The 21,899-nt window shown below is 59.0% G+C and overlaps 1 protein-coding gene across 1 annotated transcript; it reads right to left on the bottom strand.

Annotated features, from left to right (window-relative positions):
- Nucleotides 1–170: 170 nt before the first annotated feature.
- On the bottom strand, nucleotides 171–20,449 carry LOC308051357 (uncharacterized protein; the record flags this gene model as incomplete). The annotated part of the gene is made up of 10 exons (XM_080361738.1): nucleotides 171–756; nucleotides 3,040–3,224; nucleotides 6,767–6,980; nucleotides 8,069–8,127; nucleotides 10,580–10,668; nucleotides 12,745–13,040; nucleotides 14,746–14,891; nucleotides 16,192–16,457; nucleotides 18,864–19,067; nucleotides 20,373–20,449. 10 exons carry the CDS (start codon nucleotides 20,447–20,449, stop codon nucleotides 451–453), a joined length of 1,842 nt encoding a protein of 613 aa, XP_080217864.1. The 3' UTR covers nucleotides 171–450.
- Between the last annotated feature and the right edge of the window lie 1,450 nt (nucleotides 20,450–21,899).

The raw sequence follows: 21,899 nt of genomic DNA, 5'->3' as shown, positions 1-21,899 counted from the left end.
AAACAGACCCAGGCGTCCGGGAGATTCCCAATAAGGGACCCATAAAGCCCCCAAAATGACCCCAAATCCCCCCAAAAAGGGACCCAGGCGTCCGGGAGACCCCCAATAAGGGACCCATTAACCCCCATAAACCCCCCAAAATGACCCCAAATCCCCCCAAATAAGGGACCCAGGTGTCCGGGAGCCCCCCAAAAGGGACCCAGGCGTCCGGGTGACCCCCAAAAAGGGGACCCAGGCGTCCGGGAGAGGGACCCAGGCATCTGGGAGACTCCCAATAAGGGACCCATTAACCCCTATAAACTCCCCAAAATGACCCCAAATCCCCCCATAAAAGGGACCCAGGCGTCCGGGAGACCCCAATAAGGGACCCATTAACCCCCATAAAACCCCTGAAAATGACCCAAAATCTCCGCCAGACCCCCCAAAAAGGGACCCAGGCGTCCGGGAGCCTCACCCCCTCCCCCCAAACACCTTTTCCAAGAGGCTCTTGGGGGGTTTTTGGGGGGGGGGTTGAGCTTTTTTGGCCCAAATTTCCTGCTCGGTGGCTCGTTGGGTGAAGCCCCAAGTTGGGGGGGTTGATTTTGGGGTGAATTCCGGGGATTTTGGGTCATTTTGGGGGGTTTTCGGGGGGGGGCGGGTGTGGAACGCCCCCTCCCGTTTGGCCTGAGCCACCTCGGCCCGGAGCCGCTGAACTTGAACTTGGCGCTCGTAGCTCAGACGTTCGCTCAGGTGGGGCCAGCGGAACCCGGGCAGGTACTGCGGGGAAACGGGGACCCAGGCGTCCGGGGGAGGGACCCAGGCGTCCGGGAGGGACCAGTGAGGGACCCAGGAGTCCGGGTGACCCCCAAATGACCCCAAAGTGACCCCAGACCCTTCCCAGGAACCACCCAGAAAAGGGACCCAGGAGTTCGGGAGAGGGACCCAGGAGTTCGGGAGAGGGACCCAGGCGTCCGGGAGAGAGCAGTGAGGGACCCAGGTGTCCGGGTGACACCCAAATGACCCCAAAGTGACCCCAGACCCTCCCCAGGAACCACCCAGAAAAGGGACCCAGGAGTTCGGGAGAGGGACCCAGGAGTTCGGGAGAGGGACCCAGGCGTCCGGGAGAGAGCAGTGAGGGACCCAGGTGTCCGGGTGACACCCAAATGACCCCAAAGTGACCCCAGACCCTCCCCAGGAAGCACCCAGAAAAGGGACCCAGGCGTCCGGGAGACCCCAAATAAGGGACCCAGGCGTCCGGGGGAGGGACCCAGGCGTCCAGGAGACCCCAATGTCTGGGAGACCCCGAAATGGGACCCATAAACCCCCCTAAAATGAGCCCAAAGTGACCCCAAATACCTCCCAGGAACACCCCAGAAAGGGACCCAGGAGTTCGGGAGAGGGACCCAGGAGTTCGGGGGAGGGACCCAGGCATCCGGGAGGGACCAGTGAGGGACCCAGGAGTCCGGGTGATCATAAAGTGACCCCAAATCCCCACAATGTGAGCCCAAATCCCTCCCGGGGGAGGGACCCAGGAGTTCGGGAGAGGGACCCAGGCGTCCGGGGGAGGGACCCAGGCGTCCGGGAGGGACCAGTGAGGGACCCAGGAGTCCGGGTGATCATAAAGTGACCCCAAATCCCCACAATGTGAGCCCAAATCCCTCCCGGGGGAGGGACCCAGGAGTTCGGGAGAGGGACCCAGGAGTTCGGGAGAGGGACCCAGGAGTTCGGGAGAGCCCAAAATGACCCCAAAGTGACCCTAGACCCTCCCCAGGAAGCACCCAGAAAAGGGACCCAGGCGTCCGGGAGACCCCAAATAAGGGACCCAGGCGTCCGGGGGAGGGACCCAGGCGTCCAGGAGACCCCAATGTCTGGGAGACCCCGAAATGGGACCCATAAACCCCCCTAAAATGAGCCCTAAGTGACCCCAAATACCTCCCAGGGACACCCCAGAAAGGGACCCAGGCGTCCGGGGGAGGGACCCAGGCGTCCGGGAGGGACCAGTGAGGGACCCAGGAGTCCGGGTGATCATAAAGTGACCCCAAATCCCCACAATGTGAGCCCAAATCCCTCCTGGGGGAGGGACCCAGGAGTTCGGGAGAGGGACCCAGGCGTCCGGGGGAGGGACCCAGGCATCCGGGAGGGACCAGTGAGGGACCCAGGAGTCCGGGTGATCATAAAGTGACCCCAAATCCCCACAATGTGAGCCCAAATCCCTCCCAGATCCTCCCAGGAAAGGGACCCAGGAGTTCGGGAGAGGGACCCAGGAGTTCGGGAGAGGGACCCAGGAGTTCGGGAGAGCCCAAAATGACCCCAAAGTGACCCTAGACCCTCCCCAGGAAGCACCCAGAAAAGGGACCCAGGCGTCCGGGAGACCCCAAATAAGGGACCCAGGCGTCCGAGGGAGGGACCCAGGCGTCCGGGAGACTCCCAATGTCTGGGAGACCCCGAAATGGGACCCATAAACCCCCCTAAAATGAGCCCAAAGTGACCCCAAATACCTCCCAGGAACACCCCAGAAAGGGACCCAGGAGTTCGGGAGAGGGACCCAGGCGTCCGGGTGACCCCCAAATGACCCCAAAGTGACCCCAGACCCTCCCCAGGAACCACCCAGAAAAGGGACCCAGGAGTTCAGGAGAGGGACCCAGGAGTTCGGGAGAGGGACCCAGGCGTCCGGGAGACCCCAAATAAGGACCCATTAACCCCCATAAACCCCCAAAATGACCCCAAATTCCCCCCATAAAAGGGACCCAGGCGTCCGAGGGAGGGACCCAGGAGTTCGGGAGAGGGACTCAGGCGTCCGGGTGACCTCAAATAAGGGACCCAGGAGTTCGGGAGAGCCCAAAATGAGCCCAAAGTGACCCCAAATTCCCACGCAGGGACAACCCAGAAAGGGACCCAGGAGTTCGGGAGAGGGACCCAGGCGTCCGGGAGACCCCAAATAAGCACCAATTAACCCCCATAAACCCCCAAAATGACCCAAAATTCCCCCCAAAAAAGGGACCCAGGAGTTCGGGGGAGGGACCCAGGCGTCCGGGAGAGGGACCCAGGCGTCCTGCTCACCTTGAGGCTCCAGCGGTGGTGCCGGAAGGGGCTGTGGGGCCGGGGGCTCATTGGGGCCCCATTGAGCATCTTGGCCGCTCGTTTGGCCGCTCGTTTGTCCCGAAATTCCACCCAGCCCTCGATATATGGGGCGGCCCCACAGATCTGGGGCTGCGGGCGGCGGCGCCGGCGCCGGACTCGGCCGTCTGGGGGGGAAAAAGCCCAAAATGGTGAGAATTCGACCCAAAAAACATGAGAATCGACCCAAAATGTGCCAAGATCGACCCAAAATGCGTCTAAATCGGCCCAAAATGCGTCTAAATTGACTCAAATGCGTCTAAATTGACCCAAAATACGTCTAGATCGACCCAAAAAACTTTAAAATTGACCCAAAATTGGTCTAAATTGACCCAATAAGCATCTAAATTGACCCAAAATGGGTCTAAATTGACCCAAAATGGGTCTAAATCGACCCAAAAAACCTTGAAGTTGACCCAAAATGCGTCTAAATCGGCCCAAAATGCGTCTAAATTGACCCAAATGCGTCTAAATTGACCCAAATGCGTCTAAATTGACCCAAATGCGTCTAAATTGACCCAAAATGCGTCTAAGTTGACCCAACAAACCTTAAAATTGACCCAAAATGGGTCTAAATTGACCCAATAAGCATCTAAATTGACCCAAAATGGGTCTAAATTGACCCAAAATGGGTCTAAATCGACCCAAAAAACCTTGAAGTTGACCCAAAATGGGTCTAAATCGGCCCAAAATGCGTCTAAATTGACCCAAAATGCGTCTAAATTGACCCAAAATACGTCTAGATCGACCCAAAAAACTTTAAAATTGACCCAAAATTGGTCTAAATTGACCCAAAATGGGTCTAAATTGACCCAAAATGCATCTAAGTTGACCCAAAATACCTTAAAATTGACCCAAAATGGGTCTAAATTGGCCCAAAATGCATCTAAGTTGACCCAAAAAGCCTTAAAATTGACCCAAAATGGGTCTAAATTGACCCAATAAGCATCTAAATCAACCCAAAATGGGTCTAAATTGACCCAAAACACCTTAAAATTGACCCAAAATTGGTCTAAATTGGCCCCAAAAACCTTAAAATTGGCTCAAAATGGGTCTAAATTGACCCAAAATGCGTCTAGATCGATCCAAAAAACCTTGAAGTTGACCCAAAATGCGTCTAAATCGGCCCAAAATGCGTCTAAATTGACCCAAATGCGTCTAAATTGACCCAAAATACGTCTAGATCGACCCAAAAAACCTTAAAATTGACCCAAAATGGGTCTAAATTGACCCAATAAGCATCTAAATTGACCCAAAATAGGTCTAAATTGACCCAAAATGGGTCTAAATCGACCCAAAAAACCTTGAAGTTGACCCAAAATGCGTCTAAATCGGCCCAAAATGCGTCTAAATTGACCCAAATGCGTCTAAATTGACCCAAAATGCGTCTAAGTTGACCCAACAAACCTTAAAATTGACCCAAAATGGGTCTAAATTGACCCAAAATGGGTCTAAATTGACCCAAAATGCATCTAAGTTGACCCAAAATATCTTAAAATTGACCCAAAATGGGTCTAAATTGGCCCAAAATGCATCTAAGTTGACCCAAAAAGCCTTAAAATTGACCCAAAATGGGTCTAAATTGACCCAATAAGCATCTAAATCAACCCAAAATGGGTCTAAATTGACCCAAAACAACTTAAAATTGACCCAAAATGCGTCTAAGTTGACCCAAAATACCTTAAAATTGGCCCAAAATGGGTCTAAATTGACCCAATAAGCATCTAAATCAACCCAATATGGGTCTAAATGGACCCAAAATGCATCTAAGTTGACCCAAAATACCTTAAATTTGACCCAAAATGGGTCTAAATTGACCCCAAAAACCTTAAAATTGACCCAAAATGGGTCTAAATTGGCCCAATAAGCATCTAAATCGACCCAAAATGCATCTAAATCGACCTTAAAAACCTTAAAATTGACCCAAAATGGGTCTAAATTGGCCCCAAAAACCTTAAAATTGGCCCAAAATGGGTCTAAATTGACCCAAAATGCATCTAAGTTGACCCAAAAGCCTTAAAATTGACCCAAAATGGGTCTAAATTGACCCAAAATGCGTCTAAGTTGACCCCAAAAACCTAAAAATTGACCCCAAATGGGTCTAAATTGACCCAAAATGCATCTAAATCGACTCAAAAATAACCCAAATAGGCCCAAAAATTCACCCAAATAGGCCCAAAAATCCACTAATTTCCACCTAAAATTCACTAAATTTTGCCCCAAATCCACTGAATTTCACCCCAAATCCCCCAAATTTGCCCCAAAACACTTAAATAGACCCAAAAATCTATTAAATAGCTCCAAAAATCTACTAAATAGGCCCAAAATCAGCTAAATAGGCCCAAAAAATCCAATAGGCCCAAAAATCCACTAGACCCAAAAATCCACTAAATTCCACCCAAAATTCACTGAATTCCACCTAAAAACACCCCAAAAAAACCCAAAATCGCCCCAAAATCCCCGCTATGGGTCCCCCAACCCCCACCCATGGGTGCTGCCCCACATTTGGACCCCAAAATCTCCCTAAATTGCCCCAAAATATCCCCCCATAGCTCCTCCAAAAACCCACTGAGAAGGCCCCAAAAACCCCCAAATTTCACCCAAAAATCACCCTCAAACCCCCCAAATTTCACCCAGGACACCCCTATGGGCACCCTGACCCCCACCCATGGGTGCTGCCCCACATTTGGACCCCAAAATCGCCCTAAATTGCCCCAAAATATCCCCCCATAGCGCCTCTAAAAACCCTCTGAGAAGGCCCCAAAATCTGCCCCAAAACCCCCAAAATTTCACCCAAAATCACCCCAAATTTCACCCAGGACACCCCTATGGGCACCTTGACCCCCACCCATGGGTGCTGACCCACATTTGAACCCCAAAACCCCCCTAAAATGCCCCAAAATATCCCCCCAGACCCATAGACCCCCATAGGGACCCATAGGGACCCATAGGGACCCCCCAGACCCATAGAACCCCATAGGGACCCATAGACCCATAGAGACCCATAGACCCCCCAAAACCAATGACCCTCATAGACCCCCATAGGGACCCATAGAGCCCCACAGGGACCCATAGACCCATTGACACCCATAGACTCCAATAGGGACTCCCCAAAACCCATAGAGCCCCATAGGGACCCATTGATACCCATAGGGACCCATTGACCCCCACAGGGACCCATAGACCCATTGACCCCCGTAGGGACCCCCCCAGACCCATAGACCCCAATAGAGACCCATAGAGACCCATAGACCCCCTATAGACCCCCCAAAACTATTGACCCCCATAGGGACCCACAGGGACCCATAGACCCATTGACACCCATAGACCCCAATAGGGACCCCCAAAACCCACAGAGCCCCATAGGGACCCATTGATACCCACAGGGACCCATAGAGCCCCATAGGGACCCATAGACCCCCATAGGGACTCCCTAAAACCCATTGACCCACATGGGGACCCATAGAGCCCCATAGGGACCCATAGACCCCCTATAGACCCCTCCAAAACCATTGACCCCCATAGACCCCCATAGGGACTCCCTAAAACCCATTGACACCCATAGAACCCCAAAAACGCCTCAAAACGCCCCAAATGCCCCAAAACCCCCCAAACTTGACCCAAACCTGCCCCCCCATGGGCACGCTGACCCCCACCCATGGGTGCTGACCCCTCGGTTGGAAGAACACCCTCCCGATCTCCCCATAGGGTCTCAACATGGCCCGAACTTGACGGGGTCCGAATCCTATAGGGGGACAAGGCATATAGAGCACCCCCGGGATCACTTGGGGGTCCTCCCGCCCTATAGGGGGCGCCCTATGGATTCCGAGACCCCCTTGGGCTTCATCTTCGTCGTCATCTTCATCATCGTCGCCATTGTTTTCCTATGGGGCATAGAAATAGCCATGGGTCCTCCTGCCCTATAGGGGGCGTCACCTATAGGGCGGGGATAGGTGGGTCTCATTGACGTCTATGGATGGGAAAAGCAATGGGTCGTCCCATCCTATAGGGGGCGCCACAATGGGAGCCCCCAGACCCATAGAGACCCATAGGGACCCATAGGGACCCATAGAGACACCCCCAGACCCATAGACTTCCATAGGGACCCATAGGGACCCATAGAGCCATTGACCCCCATAGGGACCCCCCCAGACCCATAGACCCCCATAGGGACCCTCCAGACCCATAGACCCACCACAGGGACCCATAGAACCCCATAGAGACCCATAGACCCCCTATAGACCCCCCCAAACCCATTGACCCCCATAGGGATCCATAGACCCCCATAGGGACTCCCTAAAAACCCACTGACCCACATGGGGACCCATAGAGCCCCATAGAGACCCCTGGACCCATAGAGCCCCATAGAGACCCATAGGGACCCATAGGGATCCCCAGACCCATAGAGCCCCATAGGGACCCCCAGATCCATTGACACCCATAGACCCCCATAAAGACCCATAGGGACCCATAGACCCCCATAGGGATCCCCAGACCCATAGAGCCCCATAGGGACCCATAGAGCCCCATAGGGACCCATAGGGTCCCACCAGACCCACAGACCCCCATAGTGACCCCCAGATCCATTGACACCCATAGAGCCCCATAAAGACCCATAGGGACCCATAGACCCCCATAGGGACACCCAAGACCCGTAGACCCCCATAGGGACCCATAGGGTCCCACCAGACCCATAGACCCCCATAGGGACCCCCAGATCCATTGACACTCATAGACCCCCATAAAGACCCATAGGGACCCATAGACCCCCATAGGGACCCATAGAGCCCCATAGGGACCCATAGGGGTCCCACCAGACCCATAGACCCCCATAGGGACGCCCAAGACCCATAGAGCTCCATAGGGACCCAGAGACCCCCATATAGGCCCCCCAAAGCCCACTGACCCCCATAGGGACCCCCCCAAAACCCCATAGAGCTGGTGGGTCCTCCTGCCCTATAGGTGGCGCTACCTGTGGGGTTTCCTCGTCCTCTTCCTTTTTTGGGGGGTCCTGATTGGCCATTAAAGCTGCTTTGGGGGGGACACACACATATGGGGTTAATATGGGGGGCACACCCCCAAAATTCAAGCCCTGGACCCCCAAGACCCCATGAGGAGACCCCAGACCCATAGACTCCCATAGGGACCCATAGGGAGCCCCCAGACCCATAGACACCCATAGAGTCCCATAAAGACCCATAGGGACCCCCAGACCCATAGACACCCATAGGAACCTATAGGGAGCCCCCAGACCCATAGACACCCACAAAGACCCATAGGGAGCCCCCAGACCCATAGACACCCATAGAGTCCCATAAAGACCCATAGGGACCCCCAGACCCATTGACCCCCATAGAGCCCCATAGGGACCCATAGAGCCCCATAGGGACCCCCAGACCCATAGAGCCCCACAGGGACCCATAGAGCCCCATAGGGACCCATAGGGACCCCCAGATCCATAGAGCCCCATAGGGACCCATAGAGTCCCATAGGGACCCATAGAGTCCCATAGGCTCCTACCAGACCCATAGAGCCCCATAGGGACCCCCAGACCCCCATAGGGCCCCATAGGGACCCCCAGATCCATAGAGCCCCATAGGGACCCATAGAGTCCCATAGGCTCCCACCATACCCATAGAGCCCCATAGGGACCCCCAGACCAATAGAGCCCCATAGGGACCCATAGAGCCCCATAGGGACCCACAGAGCCCCATAGACCCCAATAGAGACCCCCCCGACCCATAGAACCCCATAGGGACCTATAGAGCCCCATAGGGTCCCACCAGGCCCATAGACCCCCATAGGGACCTCCAGACCCGTAGACCCGCATAGGGACCCATAGACCCCCATAGGGACCCCAAAAAGCCCCATAGGGACCCCCATAGGGACCCCCATAGGGACCCCCATAGGGACCTATGGACCCTCAAAAGCCCCATAGGGACCCCCATAGGGACCCATAGACCCCCATAGGGACCCCAAAAGCCCCATAGGCACCCCCAAAACCCCCATAGGGACCCATAGACCCCCATAGGGACCCCCAAAAGTCCCATAGGGACCCTCATAGGGACCCCCAAAACCCCCATAGGAACCCATAGACCCCCATAGGGACCCCAAAAGCCCCATAGGGACCCACATAGGGACCCCCAAAACCCCATAGGAACCCATAGACCCCCATAGGGACCTCCATAGGGACCCCCATAGGGACCTATAGACCCTCAAAAGCCCCATAGGGACCCCCATAGGCACCCCCAAAACCCCCATAAGAACCCATAGACCCCCATAGGGACCCACATAGGGACCCATAGACCCCCATAGGGACCCCCAAAAGCCCCATAGGGACCCCCACAGGGACCCATAGACCCCCATAGGGACCCCAAAAGCCCCATAGGGACCCCCATAGGGACCCCAAAATCCCCATAGGGACCCATAGACCCCCATAGGGACCCCCAAAACCCCCATAGGGACCCATAGACCCCCATAGGGACCCATAGACCCCCATAGGGACCCAAAAAGCCCCATAGGGACCCCCATAGGGACCCCCAAAAGCCCCATAGGTACCCACAGACCCCCATAGGGACCCCCAAAAGCCCCATAGGGACACACAGACCTCCATAGGGACCCCCCAAACCCCCATAGGAACCCATAGACACCCATAGGGACCCCCAAAACCCCCATAGAGACCCACATAGGGACCCCAAAACCCACATAGGGACCCATAGACCTCCATAGGGACCCCAAAAGCCCCATAGGGACCCACATAGGGACCCCCAAAACCCTCATAGGGACCCATAGACCCCCATAGGGACCCCCATAGGGACCTATAGACCCTCAAAAGCCCCATAGGGACCCCCATAGGCACCCCCAAAACCCCCATAAGAACCCATAGACCCCCATAGGGACCCACATAGGGACCCATAGACCCCCATAGGGACCCCCAAAAGCCCCATAGGGACCCCCATAGGGACCATAGACCCCCATAGGGACCCCAAAAGCCCCATAGGGACCCCCATAGGGACCCGAAAACCCCCATAGGAACCCATTGACCCCCATAGGGACCCCCCAAACCCCCATAGGAACCCATAGACCCCCATAGGGACCCTCAAAAGTCCCATAGGGACCCTCATAGGGACCCCCAAAACCCCCATAGGAACCCATAGACCCCCATAGGGACCCCAAAAGCCCCATAGGGACCCACATAGGGACCCCAAAACCCACATAGGGACCCATAGACCCCCGTAGGGACCCCAAAAGCCCCATAGGGACCCACATAGGGACCCACAAAACCCTCATAGGGACCCATAGACCCCCATAGGGACCCCTATAGGGACCCCCATAGAGACCCATAGGGACCTATGGACCACGAAAGCCCCCATAGGGACCCATAGAGACCCCCATAGGGACCTCTAGGGACCCCCCAGACCCACAGACCCCCATAGGGACCCGAAAAACCCCCAAAATCCCCCCAAATCCCCCCAAAACTCACCCAGCGCACGGCGTGTCTCGCTGCCGTAAAGCGCGGCCGTGGAGGTGTCGTAAAACAACCCCGGAAAAGAGGCGGTAAAGGGGGCGGGGCTACGCGAGTGGGAGCCAATCAGGAGAAAGGGGCGTGGTTTGGGGTTAAGAGGCGGGGGCGTGGCCGCAGTGGCCGCTAAATACACGGTGCGGGGGGACCCGGACGCTTGGGTCCCCTAAGGGCCACCAGCTCCCTCCCTCCCTCCCTCCCGAACGCCTGGGTCCCCCACTATAATCCCTTTCCCGAACTCCTGGGTCCCTCCCGAACTCCTGGGTCCCCCACTATAATCCCTTCCCCGAACTCCAGGGTCCCTCCCTAACTCCTGGGTCCCCTACTATATTCTCCTCTCCCGAACTCCTGGGTCCCTTGGGGCACTCCTGGGTCCCTCCCGAACTCCTGGGTCCCTTCTGAAGTCCTGAGTCCGCCACTATAATCCCTTCCCCGAACTCCTGGGTCCCTCCTTAACTCCTGGGTCCCCCACTATAATCTCTTCCCCGAACTCCTGGGTCCCTCCCGAACTCCTGGGTCCCTCCTTAACTCCTGGGTCCCCCACTATAATCTCTTCCCCGAACTCCTGGGTCCCTCCCGAACTCCTGGGTCCCTCCCGAAGTGCTGGGTCCCTCCCGAACTCCTGGGTCCCTCCCAACCCCTAAACAAAACTCGTCCATTGCCAGAACGCCCCATTTATTCCAAGCGCTCATTAACACCACCATTAATTGGACCCATCCCGATCCCGGCTCCGGATCCCGAGTCCCGCTCCGGGATCCAGCTCCGCTCATTCCCCCCGCCCCTCCAGCAGCTCCTGGAGTCCCCGAACTCCTGGGTCCCTCCCGAACTCCTGGGTCCCCTACTATAATCCCTTCCCCGAACTCCTGGGTCCCTCCTTAACTCCTGGGTCCCCTACTATATTCTCCTCTCCCGAACTCCTGGGTCCCTTGGGGCACTCCTGGGTCCCTTCTGAAGTCCTAGGTCCTCCACTATAATCCCTTCCCCGAACTCCTGGGTCCCTCCTTAACTCCTGGGTCCCCCACTATAATCTCTTCCCCGAACTCCTGGGTCCCTCCCGAACTCCTGGGTCCCTCCCGAAGTGCTGGGTCCCTCCCGAACTCCTGGGTCCCTCCCAACCCCTAAACAAAACTCGTCCATTGCCAGAACGCCCCATTTATTCCAAGCGCTCATTAACACCACCATTAATTGGACCCATCCCGATCCCGGCTCCGGATCCCGATCCCGGATCCCGAATCCCGCTCCTGGATCCAGCTCCGCTCATTCCCCCCGCCCCCCCAGCAGCTCCTGGAGCCCCCGAACTCCTGGGTCCCTCCCGAACTCCTGGGTCCCTCCCGAACTCCTGGGTCCCCCACTATAATCCCTTCCCCGAACTCCTGGCTCCCTTGGGGCACTCCTGGGTCCCTCCCAAGCAAAACTCGTCCATTGCCAGAACGCCCCATTTATTCCAAGCGCTCATTAACACCACCATTAATTGGACCCATCCCGATCCCGATCCCGGATCCAGAGTCCCGATCCGGATCCAGCTCCGCTCATTCCCCCCGCCCCTCCAGCAGCTCCTGGAGTCCCCGAACTCCTGGGTCCCTCCCGAACTCCTGGGTCCCCTACTATAATCCCTTCCCTGAACTCCTGGGTCCCTCCTTAACTCCTGGGTCCCCTACTATATTCTCCTCTCCCGAACTCCTGGGTCCCTTGGGGCACTCCTGGGTCCCTTCTGAAGTCCTAGGTCCTCCACTATAATCCCTTCCCCGAACTCCTGGGTCCCTCCTTAACTCCTGGGTCCCCCACTATAATCTCTTCCCCGAACTCCTGGGTCCCTCCCGAACTCCTGGGTCCCTCCTTAACTCCTGGGTCCCCCACTATAATCTCTTCCCCGAACTCCTGGGTCCCTCCCGAACTCCTGGGTCCCTCCCGAAGTGCTGGGTCCCTCCCGAACTCCTGGGTCCCTCCCAACCCCTAAACAAAACTCGTCCATTGCCAGAACGCCCCATTTATTCCAAGCGCTCATTAACACCACCATTAATTGGACCCATCCCGATCCCGGCTCCGGATCCCGATCCCGGATCCCGAGTCCCGATCCGGGATCCAGCTCCGCTCATTCCCCCCGCCCCCCCAGCAGCTCCTGCAGCCCCCGCAGCAGCTCCAGCAGCTTCCGCAGCGCAAAGGGCTCCGAGCCCGCTCCGCTCTGCCCCCCATAGATCCCGTGGGGCCCGGCCGTGCCCGTGGGCTGCGGGGGGGCCGTGGCCCCGCCCACGCGGGGGGGCAGCCCCATCTGCCGCAGGATCCACGGGTAGAACGCCTGGGTCGCGGTGTAGATGCCCGGGCGCCTCGCTCTGGCGCAGCCCCGCCCCCAGCTCGTCACGCCCACCAGCCAATAGAAGGAGCCGTAGGGGGATTGGCAAACCAATGGGCCGCCGCTGTCACCCTGGAGGGGAGGGGAGGGGAGGGGAGGGGGTGATGCCGAACGCCTGGGTCCCTCCTGTAATACTGGGTGCCTTGGGGCACTCCTGGGTCCCTCCCGAATTCTTGGGTCCCCCACTATAATCCATTCCCCGAACTCCTGGGTCCCTCCCGAACTACTGGGTCCCCCACTATAATCCCCTCTCCCGAACTCCTGGGTCCCTCCCGAACTCCTGGGTCCCTCCTGACTCCCTTGGGGCACTCCTGGGTCCCTCCTGACCTCCTGTGTCACTTGGGGCACTCCTGGGTCCCTCCTGACCTGCTGGCTCCCTTGGGGCACTCCTGGGTCCCCCACTATAATCCCCTGTCTCGAACTCCTGGGTCCCTCCTGAACTCCTGGGTCCCCCACTATAATCCCTTCCCTGAACTCCTGGGTCCCTTGGGGCACTCCTGGGTCCCTCCCGAACTCCTGGGTCCCTCCTGCACTCCTGGGTCCCCTCTCCCCATTCTATCCCCCCAGTACCCCCCACCCTTCCCAGTCCCACCCCAGCGCCCCCTCCCGAACTCCTGGGTCCCTTGGGTCCCTCCTAGGTCCCCCTCCCGAACTCCTGGGTCCCTTGGGGCACTCCTGGGTCCTCTGGGGCACTCCTGGGTCCCTCCCCGTACCTGGCAGGTGTCAATGCCCCCCTGGGGGTACCCAGTGCACAGGTTGTGGGGGTGCACGGCCCCCCGAACTCCTGGGTCCCTCCCGAACTCCCAGCTCCCCTGGGGCACTCCTGGCTCCCTTGGGGCACTCCTGGGTCCCTCCCGAACTCCTGGGTCCCTCCTGCACTCCTGGGTCCCCTCTCCCCATCCTATCCCCCCAGTACCCCCCACCCTTCCAAGTCCCACCCTAGCGCCCTCTCCCGAACTCCTGGGTCCCTTAGGTCCCTCCTGTGTCCCTTGGGTCCCTCCTAGGTCCCCCTCCCGAACTCCTGGGTCCCCTGGGGCACTCCTGGGTCCCTCCCCACCCCCCTCCCTGTACCTGGCAGGTGTCGATGCCCCCCTGGGGGTACCCTGCGCACAGGTTGTGGGGGTGCACGGCCCCCCGAACTCCTAGGTCCCCCACTATAATCCCCTCTCCCGAACTCCTGGGTCCCTCCCGAACTCCTGGGTCCCCCACTATAATCCCTTCCCCGAACTCCTGAGTCCCTTGGGGCACTCCTGGGTCCCCTCTCCCCATTATACCCCCTACTACTCCGCCTTTCCCATCGCACCCCAGGACCTGGGTCCCTCTCCTGAACTCCTGGGTCCCTCTCCCAACCTCCTGTGTCCCTTGGGTCCCTCCTGTGTCCCTTGGGGCACTCCTGGGTCCCCCTCCCGAACTCCTGGGTCCCCCTCCCGAACTCCTGGGTCCCTCCTGAACTCCTGGGTCCCCCACTATAATCCCCTCTCCCAAACTCCTATCTCCCTTGGGGCACTCCTGGGTCCCTCCTGACCTCCTGGCTCCCTTGGGTCCGTCCTAGGTCCCCCTCCCGAACTCCTGGGTCCCCTGGGGCACTCCTGGGTCCCACCCCGTACCTGGCAGGTGTCGATGCCCCCCTGGGGGTACCCTGCGCACAGGTTGTGGGGGTGCACGGCCCCCCGAACTCCTGGGTCCCCCTCCCGACCTCCCAGCTCCCTTGGGTCCCTCCCAGCTCCCCTGGGGCACTCCTGGGTCCCATGGGGCACTCCTGGGTCCCTCCCCGTACCTGGCAGGTGTCGATGCCCCCCTGGGGGTACCCGGCGCACAGGTTGTGGGGGTGCACGGCCCCCCGGTACCACATGGTGCTGTTGCACAGCCCCAGGTCGATCAGCTGCACCGGCGCCTCCTGCAGGACGGACGTGCCCCCCGACGCTGCCAGAACGGGACCCAGGAGTTCGGGAGGGACCCAGGAGTGCCCCAGGGGACACAGGAGTGCCCCAAGGGACCCCGGAGTGCCCCAGGGGACAGAGGAGGTCAGGAAAGGGACCCAGGAGTTCAAGAGGGGGCACTGGGATGGGACTGGGAAGGGTGGGGGGTACTGGGGCGATAGAATGGGGAGAGGGGACCCAGGAGTTCGGGAGAGGGACCCAGGAGTTCGGGAGGGACCCAGGAGTTCGGGGAAGGGATTATAGTGGGGGACCCAGGAGTTCGGGAGGGACCCAGGAGTTTGGGAGAGGGGATTATAGTGGGGGACCCAGGAGTGCCCCAAGGGACCCAGGAGTTCGGGAGAGGGGATTATAGTGGGGGACCCAGGAGTTCGGGAGGGACCCAGGAGTTTGGGAGAGGGGATTATAGTGGGGGACCCAGGAGTGCCCCAAGGGACCCAGGAGTTCGGGAGAGGGGATTATAGTGGGGGACCCAGGAGTTCAGGGAAGGGACCCAGGAGTTCAGGAGGGACCCAGGAGTTCGGGTAAGGGACCCAGGAGTGCCCCAAGGGACCCAGGAGTTCGGGTAAGGGACCCAGGAGTTCGGGAGGGACCCAGGAGTGCCCCAAGGAAACCAGGAGGTCGGGAGGGACCCAGGATTTTGGGAGGGACCCAGGAGTGCCCCAAAGGACCCAGGAGTTCAGGAGGGACCCAGGAGTGCCCCAAGGGACCCAGGAGTTCAGGAGGGACCCAGGAGTGCCCCAAGGAACCCAGGAGGTCGGGAGGGACCCAGGAGTGCCCTAAGGGACCCAGGAGGTTGGGAGGGACCCAGGAGTGCCCCAAGGAACCCAGGAGTTCGGGTAAGGGACCCAGGAGTGCCCCAAGGGACCCAGGAGTTCGGGAGGGACCCAGGAGTGCCCCAAGGAAACCAGGAGGTCGGGAGGGACCCAGGAGTGCCCCAAGGAAACCAGGAGGTCGAGAGGGACCCAGGAGTGCCCCAAGGGACCCAGGAGCTCGGGAGGGACCCAGGATTTTGGGAGGGACCCAGGAGTGCCCCAAGGGACCCAGGAGTTCAGGAGGGACCCAGGAGTGCCCCAAGGAACCCAGGAGGTCGGGAGGGACCCAGGAGTGCCCTAAGGGACCCAGGAGGTTGGGAGGGACCCAGGAGGTCGGGAGGGACCCAGGAGTGCCCCAAGGTACCCAGGAGCTTGGGACAGACCCAGGAGTGCCCCAAGGGACCCAGGAGTGCCCCAAGTGACCCCACAGTTCAGCTTAAAGGGCTGGGGAAGGGGGGGGGGCAACCTCACCTCTAGCCTCGGTGGCCCCCCAACCGCTGACATAGCAGGGCCCCAGCTCGGCCACCCGTAGCCCCGGCTGGGCCACGCAGGCCAATTGAACGTAATAGTCGCAGCGCACGGGCCGGTCCAGCTCCAGCAGCGCGATGTCGTTGCGCTGCGTCACGTTGTCGTAGCGCTCGTGGACCAGCAGGCGGCGAACCAGCCGCAATTGGGCTTGGTAGCCCGGGTGGACCAAGTTGGTGGCCCCAAGAACCACGCGCCACGATGGGATGTCCCTGGGAACCGGGACAATAGGACCTTGTAAGTGACCACATTGGGATTCATGGTCTCCCATCCAAGTGGTGACCGGGGCCGACCCTGCTTAGCTTCACAGACCAGGGTTCTATGGCTGTATATACAAGGTCTCCCATCCAAGCACTGACCGGGGCCGACCCTGCTTAGCTTCACAGACCAGGGTTCTATGGCTGTATATACAAGGTCTCCCATCCAAGCACTGACCGGGGCCGACCCTGCTTAGCTTCCCAGACCAGGGTTCTATGACTGTATATACAAGGTCTCCCATCCAAGCGATGACCGGGGCCGACCCTGCTTAGCTTCCCAGACCAGGGTGCTATGACTGTATCTATAAGGTCTCCCATCCAAGCGCTGACCGGGGCCGACCCTGCTTAGCTTCCCATATCACATTAGACTGGATGCTCTCAGGGTGCTATGGCTGTATATGTATATATATAAATATATTACACATAAATATATATATATGCATATAAGGTCTCCCATCCAAGCACTGACCGGGGCCGACCCTGCTTAGCTTCCCAGACCAGGGTTCTATGGCTGTATATACAAGGTCTCCCATCCAAGCACTGACCGGGGCCGACCCTGCTTAGCTTCCCAGACCAGGGTTCTATGGCTGTATATACAAGGTCTCCCATCCAAGCACTGACCGGGGCCGACCCTGCTTAGCTTCCCATAGCTCATTAGACTAGGTGCTCTCAGGGTGCTATGGCTGTATATACATATATATATATGTATATATATCCGGTCTCCCATCCAAGTACTGACCGGGGCGGACCCTGCTTAGCTTCCCAGACCAGGGTGCTATGTGTGTATATATAAGGTCTCCCATCCAAGCGCTGACCGGGGCCGACCCTGCTTAGCTTCCCAGATATGGCTGTATATACAATATCTATATGGAGATGATCCCCTAGTATATCCTGGTAGTGTCTGAACTAAACCCAATGAATGACCCACTGACCACCCCCATATCCCACCCCAGGTCTCATTGGGCTTCATGGTCTCCCATCCAAGCGCTGACCGGGGCCGACCCTGCTTAGCTTCCCAGACCAGAGTGCTATGGCTGTATCCATAAGGTCTCCCATCCAAGCACTGACCGGGGCCGACTCTGCTTAGCTTCCCAGAGCAGGGTGCTATGACTGTATCTACAAGGTCTCCCATCCAAGCACTGACCGGGGCCGACCCTGCTTAGCTTCCCATAGCTCATTAGACTAGGTGCTCTCAGGGTGCTACGGCTGTATATACATATATATATATGTGTATATATCAGGCCTCCCATCCAAGCGCTGACCGGGGCCGACCCTGCTTAGCTTCCCAGATATGGCTGTATATATAATATCTATATGGAGATGATCCCCTAGTATATCCTGATAGTGTCCGAACTAAACCCAATGACCCACTGACCACCCTCATACCCCACCCCAGGTCCCATTGGGCTTCATGGTCTCCCATCCAAGCACTGACCGGGGCCGACCCTGCTTAGCTTCCCAGACCAGGGTTCTATGGCTGTATATACAAGGTCTCCCATTCAAGCACTGACCGGGGCCGACCCTGCTTAGCTTCCCAGACCAGGGTTCTATGACTGTATATACAAGGTCTCCCATCCAAGCGCTGACCGGGGCTGACCCTGCTTAGCTTCCCAGACCAGGGTGCTATGACTGTATATACAAGGTCTCCCATCCAAGCGCTGACCGGGGCTGACCCTGCTTAGCTTCCCAGACCAGGGTGCTATGGCTGTATCTATAGGGTCTCCCATCCAAGCGATGACCGGGGCCGACCCTGCTTAGCTTCCCAGACCAGGGTGCTATAGCTTTATCTATAAGGTCTCCCATCCAAGCGCTGACCGGGGCCGACCCTGCTTAGCTTCCCATATCACATTAGACTAGGTGCTCTCAGGGTGCTACGGCTGTATATGCATATATATATATGTATATATATCAGGTCTCCCATCCAAGCACTGACCGGGGCCGACCCTGCTTAGCTTCCCAGAGCAGGGTGCTATGTGTGTATATATAAGGTCTCCCATCCAAGCGCTGACCGGGGCCGACCCTGCTTAGCTTCCCAGATATGGCTGTATATATAATATCTATATGGAGATGATCCCCTAGTATATCCTGATAGTGTCTGAACTAAACCCAATGACCCACTGACCACCCTCATACCCCACCCCAGGTCTCATTGGGCTTCATGGTCTCCCATCCAAGCACTGACCGGGGCGGACCCTGCTTAGCTTCCCAGACCAAGGTGCTATGGCTGGATCTATAGGGTCTCCCATCCAAGCTCTGACCGGGGCTGACCCTGCTTAGCTTCCCAGCCCAGGGTGCTATGGCTGTATCTATAGGGTCTCCCATCCAATCGCTGACCGGGCTCATTCAAGCCCCGCCCCCTACCTGGGGTCCACCTTCACGAAGCAATGGGCGGCCGTGAGCACCCATTGGGCGCTGATGAGCGACCCCCCGCACACGTGACCCGTCCCCTCGCTCCAGGGGTCCTGGATGCTGACGATCCAAGGCCACGCCCCCTGTTGGGCGGAGCTACCGCCCACCACACGTGACCAGCCGTAGTACGACGCCAGGGGGCGCTGCCCGCAGGTCCTGCGAGGGAATCGGCAACGGTGATTGGTTGAGGAGGACTCCTGGGGCCCTTGGGGCACTCCTGGGTCCCTCCCACACTCCTGTGTCCCTTGGGGCACTCCTGGGTCTTTCCCGAACTCCTGGGTCCCTCCTTCACTCCTGTGTCCCTTGGGGCACTCCTGGGTCCCTCCCGAACCCCTGGGTCCCTCCTGAACTCCTGTGTCCCTTGGGGCACTCCTGGGTCCCTCCCAAACTCCTGTGTCCCTTGGGGCACTCCTGTGTCCCTCCTTCACTCCTGGGTCCCTTGGGGCACTCCTGGGTCCCTCCCAAACTCCTGTATCCCTTGGGGCACTCCTGGGTCCCTCCTTCACTCCCAGGTCCCTTGGGGCACTCCTGGGTCCCTTCTCTGAACTCCTGTGTCCCTTGGGGCACTCGTGGGTCCCTTGGGGTACTCCTGGGTCCCTCCTTCACTCCTGTGTCCCTTGGGGCACTCTTGGGTCCCTCCTTCACTCCTGTGTCCCTTGGGGCACTCTTGGGTCCCTCCTTCACTCCTGTGTCCCTTGGGGCACTCCTGGGTCCCTCCCACACTCCTGGGTCCCTTGGGGCACTCCTGGGTCCCTCCCACACTCCTGGGTCCCTTGGGGCACTCCTGGGTCCCTCCCAAACTCCTGTGTCCCTTGGGGCACTCCTGGGTCCCTCCCACACTCCTGGGTCCCTTGGGGCACTCCTGGGTCCCTCCTGAACTCCTGGGTCCCTTGGGGCACTCCTGGGTCCCTCCCACACTCCTGGGTCCCTTGGGGCACTCCTGGGTCCCTCCTTCACTCCTGTGTCCCTTGGGGCACTCCTGGGTCCCTCCTTCACTCCTGTGTCCCTTGGGGCACTCTTGGGTCCCTCCTGAACTCCTGGGTCCCTTGGGGCACTCCTGGGTCCCTCCTTCATTCCCGGGTCCCTGGGGCACTCCTGTGTCCCTTGGGGCACTCCTGGGTCCCTCATTCACTCCCGGGTCCCTTGGGGCACTCCTGGGTCCCTCCTTCACTCCTGTGTCCCTTGGGGCACTCTTGGGTCCCTCCTTCACTCCTGTGTCCATTGGGGCACTCCTGGGTCCCTTGGGGCACTCCTGGGTCCCTCCTTCACTCCTGGGTCCCTTGGGACACTCCTGGGTCCCTCCCACACTCCTGGGTCCCTTGGGGCACTCCTGGGTCCCTCTTGAACTCCTGGGTCCCTTGGGGCACTCCTGGGTCCCTTGGGGCACTCCTGGGTCCCTCCTTCACTCCCGGGTCCCTCGGGGCACTCCTGGGTCCCTGTGGGCACTCCTGGGTTCCTCACCCGCAGCCGTCCCAGTTCCCGCGGGCGGTCCAGCAGGCGCTCAGCACCACAAGCAGCAGCAGCAGCACCCGCTTCATGGCGCCCAGCACCGGGGGTCCCATCCAGCACCAGCACCCTTGGGTGCCCACAGATCAGCACCAGCACCCTTGGGTGTCCTCTGGATCAGCACCAGCACCCTTGGGTGTGCTCTGGATCAGCACCAGCACCCAGCCCAGCACCAGCACCCTTGGGTGTCCTCTGGATCAGCACCAGCACCCTTGGGTGCCCCCTGGATCAGCACCCTGAGATCATAGAGACGGGGGTTCCGGCCGCTGGAACTGGGGGGTGCTGGGGGGGGGGGGGTGGGAGGTTCCATTGAGGGGACGCGGGGGGGGGGACACCCCAATAGGAGCAATGGGAGGGGGACCCAGGAGTGCCCCAAGGGACACAGGAGTGTGGGAGGGACCCAGGAGTGCCCCAAGGGACTCAGGAGTGTGGGAGGGACCCAGGAGTGCCCCAAGGGACACAGGAGTGTGGGAGGGACCCAGGAGTGCCCCAAGGGATACAGGAGTGTGGGAGGGACCCAGGAGTGCCCCAAGGGATACAGGAGTGTGGGAGGGACCCAGGAGTGCCCCAAGGGACCCAGGAGTACCCCAAGGGACACAGGAGTGAAGGAGGGACCCAGGAGTGCCCCAAGGGACTCAGGAGTGAAGGAGGGACCCAGGAGTGCCCCAAGGGACACAGGAGTGTGGGAGGGACCCAGGAGTGCCCCAAGGGATACAGGAGTGAAGGAGGGACCCAGGAGTGCCCCAAGGGACTCAGGAGTTCAGGAGGGACCCAGGAGTGCCCCAAGGGACACAGGAGTGAAGGAGGGACCCAGGAGTGCCCCAAGGGACTCAGGAGTTCAGGAGGGACCCAGGAGTGCCCCAAGGGACACAGGAGTGTGGGAGGGACCCAGGAGTGCCCCAAGGGATACAGGAGTGTGGGAGGGACCCAGGAGTGCCCCAAGGGATACAGGAGTGTGGGAGGGACCCAGGAGTGCCCCAAGGGACACAGGAGTGTGGGAGGGACCCAGGAGTGCCCCAAGGGACACAGGAGTGCCCCAATGGACACAGGAGTGAAGGAGGGACCCAGGAGTGCCCCAAGGGATACAGGAGTGTGGGAGGGACCCAGGAGTGCCCCAAGGGATACAGGAATGTGGGAGGGACCCAGGAGTGCCCCAAGGGACACAGGAGTGTGGGAGGGACCCAGGAGTGCCCCAAGGGACACAGGAGTGTGGGAGGGACCCAGGAGTGCCCCAAGGGACACAGGAGTGTGGGAGGGACCCAGGAGTTCAGGAGGGACCCAGGAGTGCCCCAAGGAACACAGGAGTTCAGGAGGGACCCAGGAGTGCCCCAAGGGACCCAGGAGTGCCAATAGGATCAATGGAAGGGGTGGGAGGGACCTCAAAGGTCTGTCCCGAATGCCTGGGTCCCCCTCCCGAACTCCTGGGTCCCTCTCCCGAACTCCTGGGTCCCTTGGGGTACTCCTGGGTCCCTCCTGAACTCC

Source organism: Nesoenas mayeri (genome assembly GCF_963082525.1).
Source record: "Nesoenas mayeri genome assembly, chromosome: 38".
Taxonomy (NCBI): domain Eukaryota; kingdom Metazoa; phylum Chordata; class Aves; order Columbiformes; family Columbidae; genus Nesoenas; species Nesoenas mayeri.
Note: the sequence above shows the minus strand (reverse complement) of the source record. Positions and strands in the feature narration are given on the sequence as shown.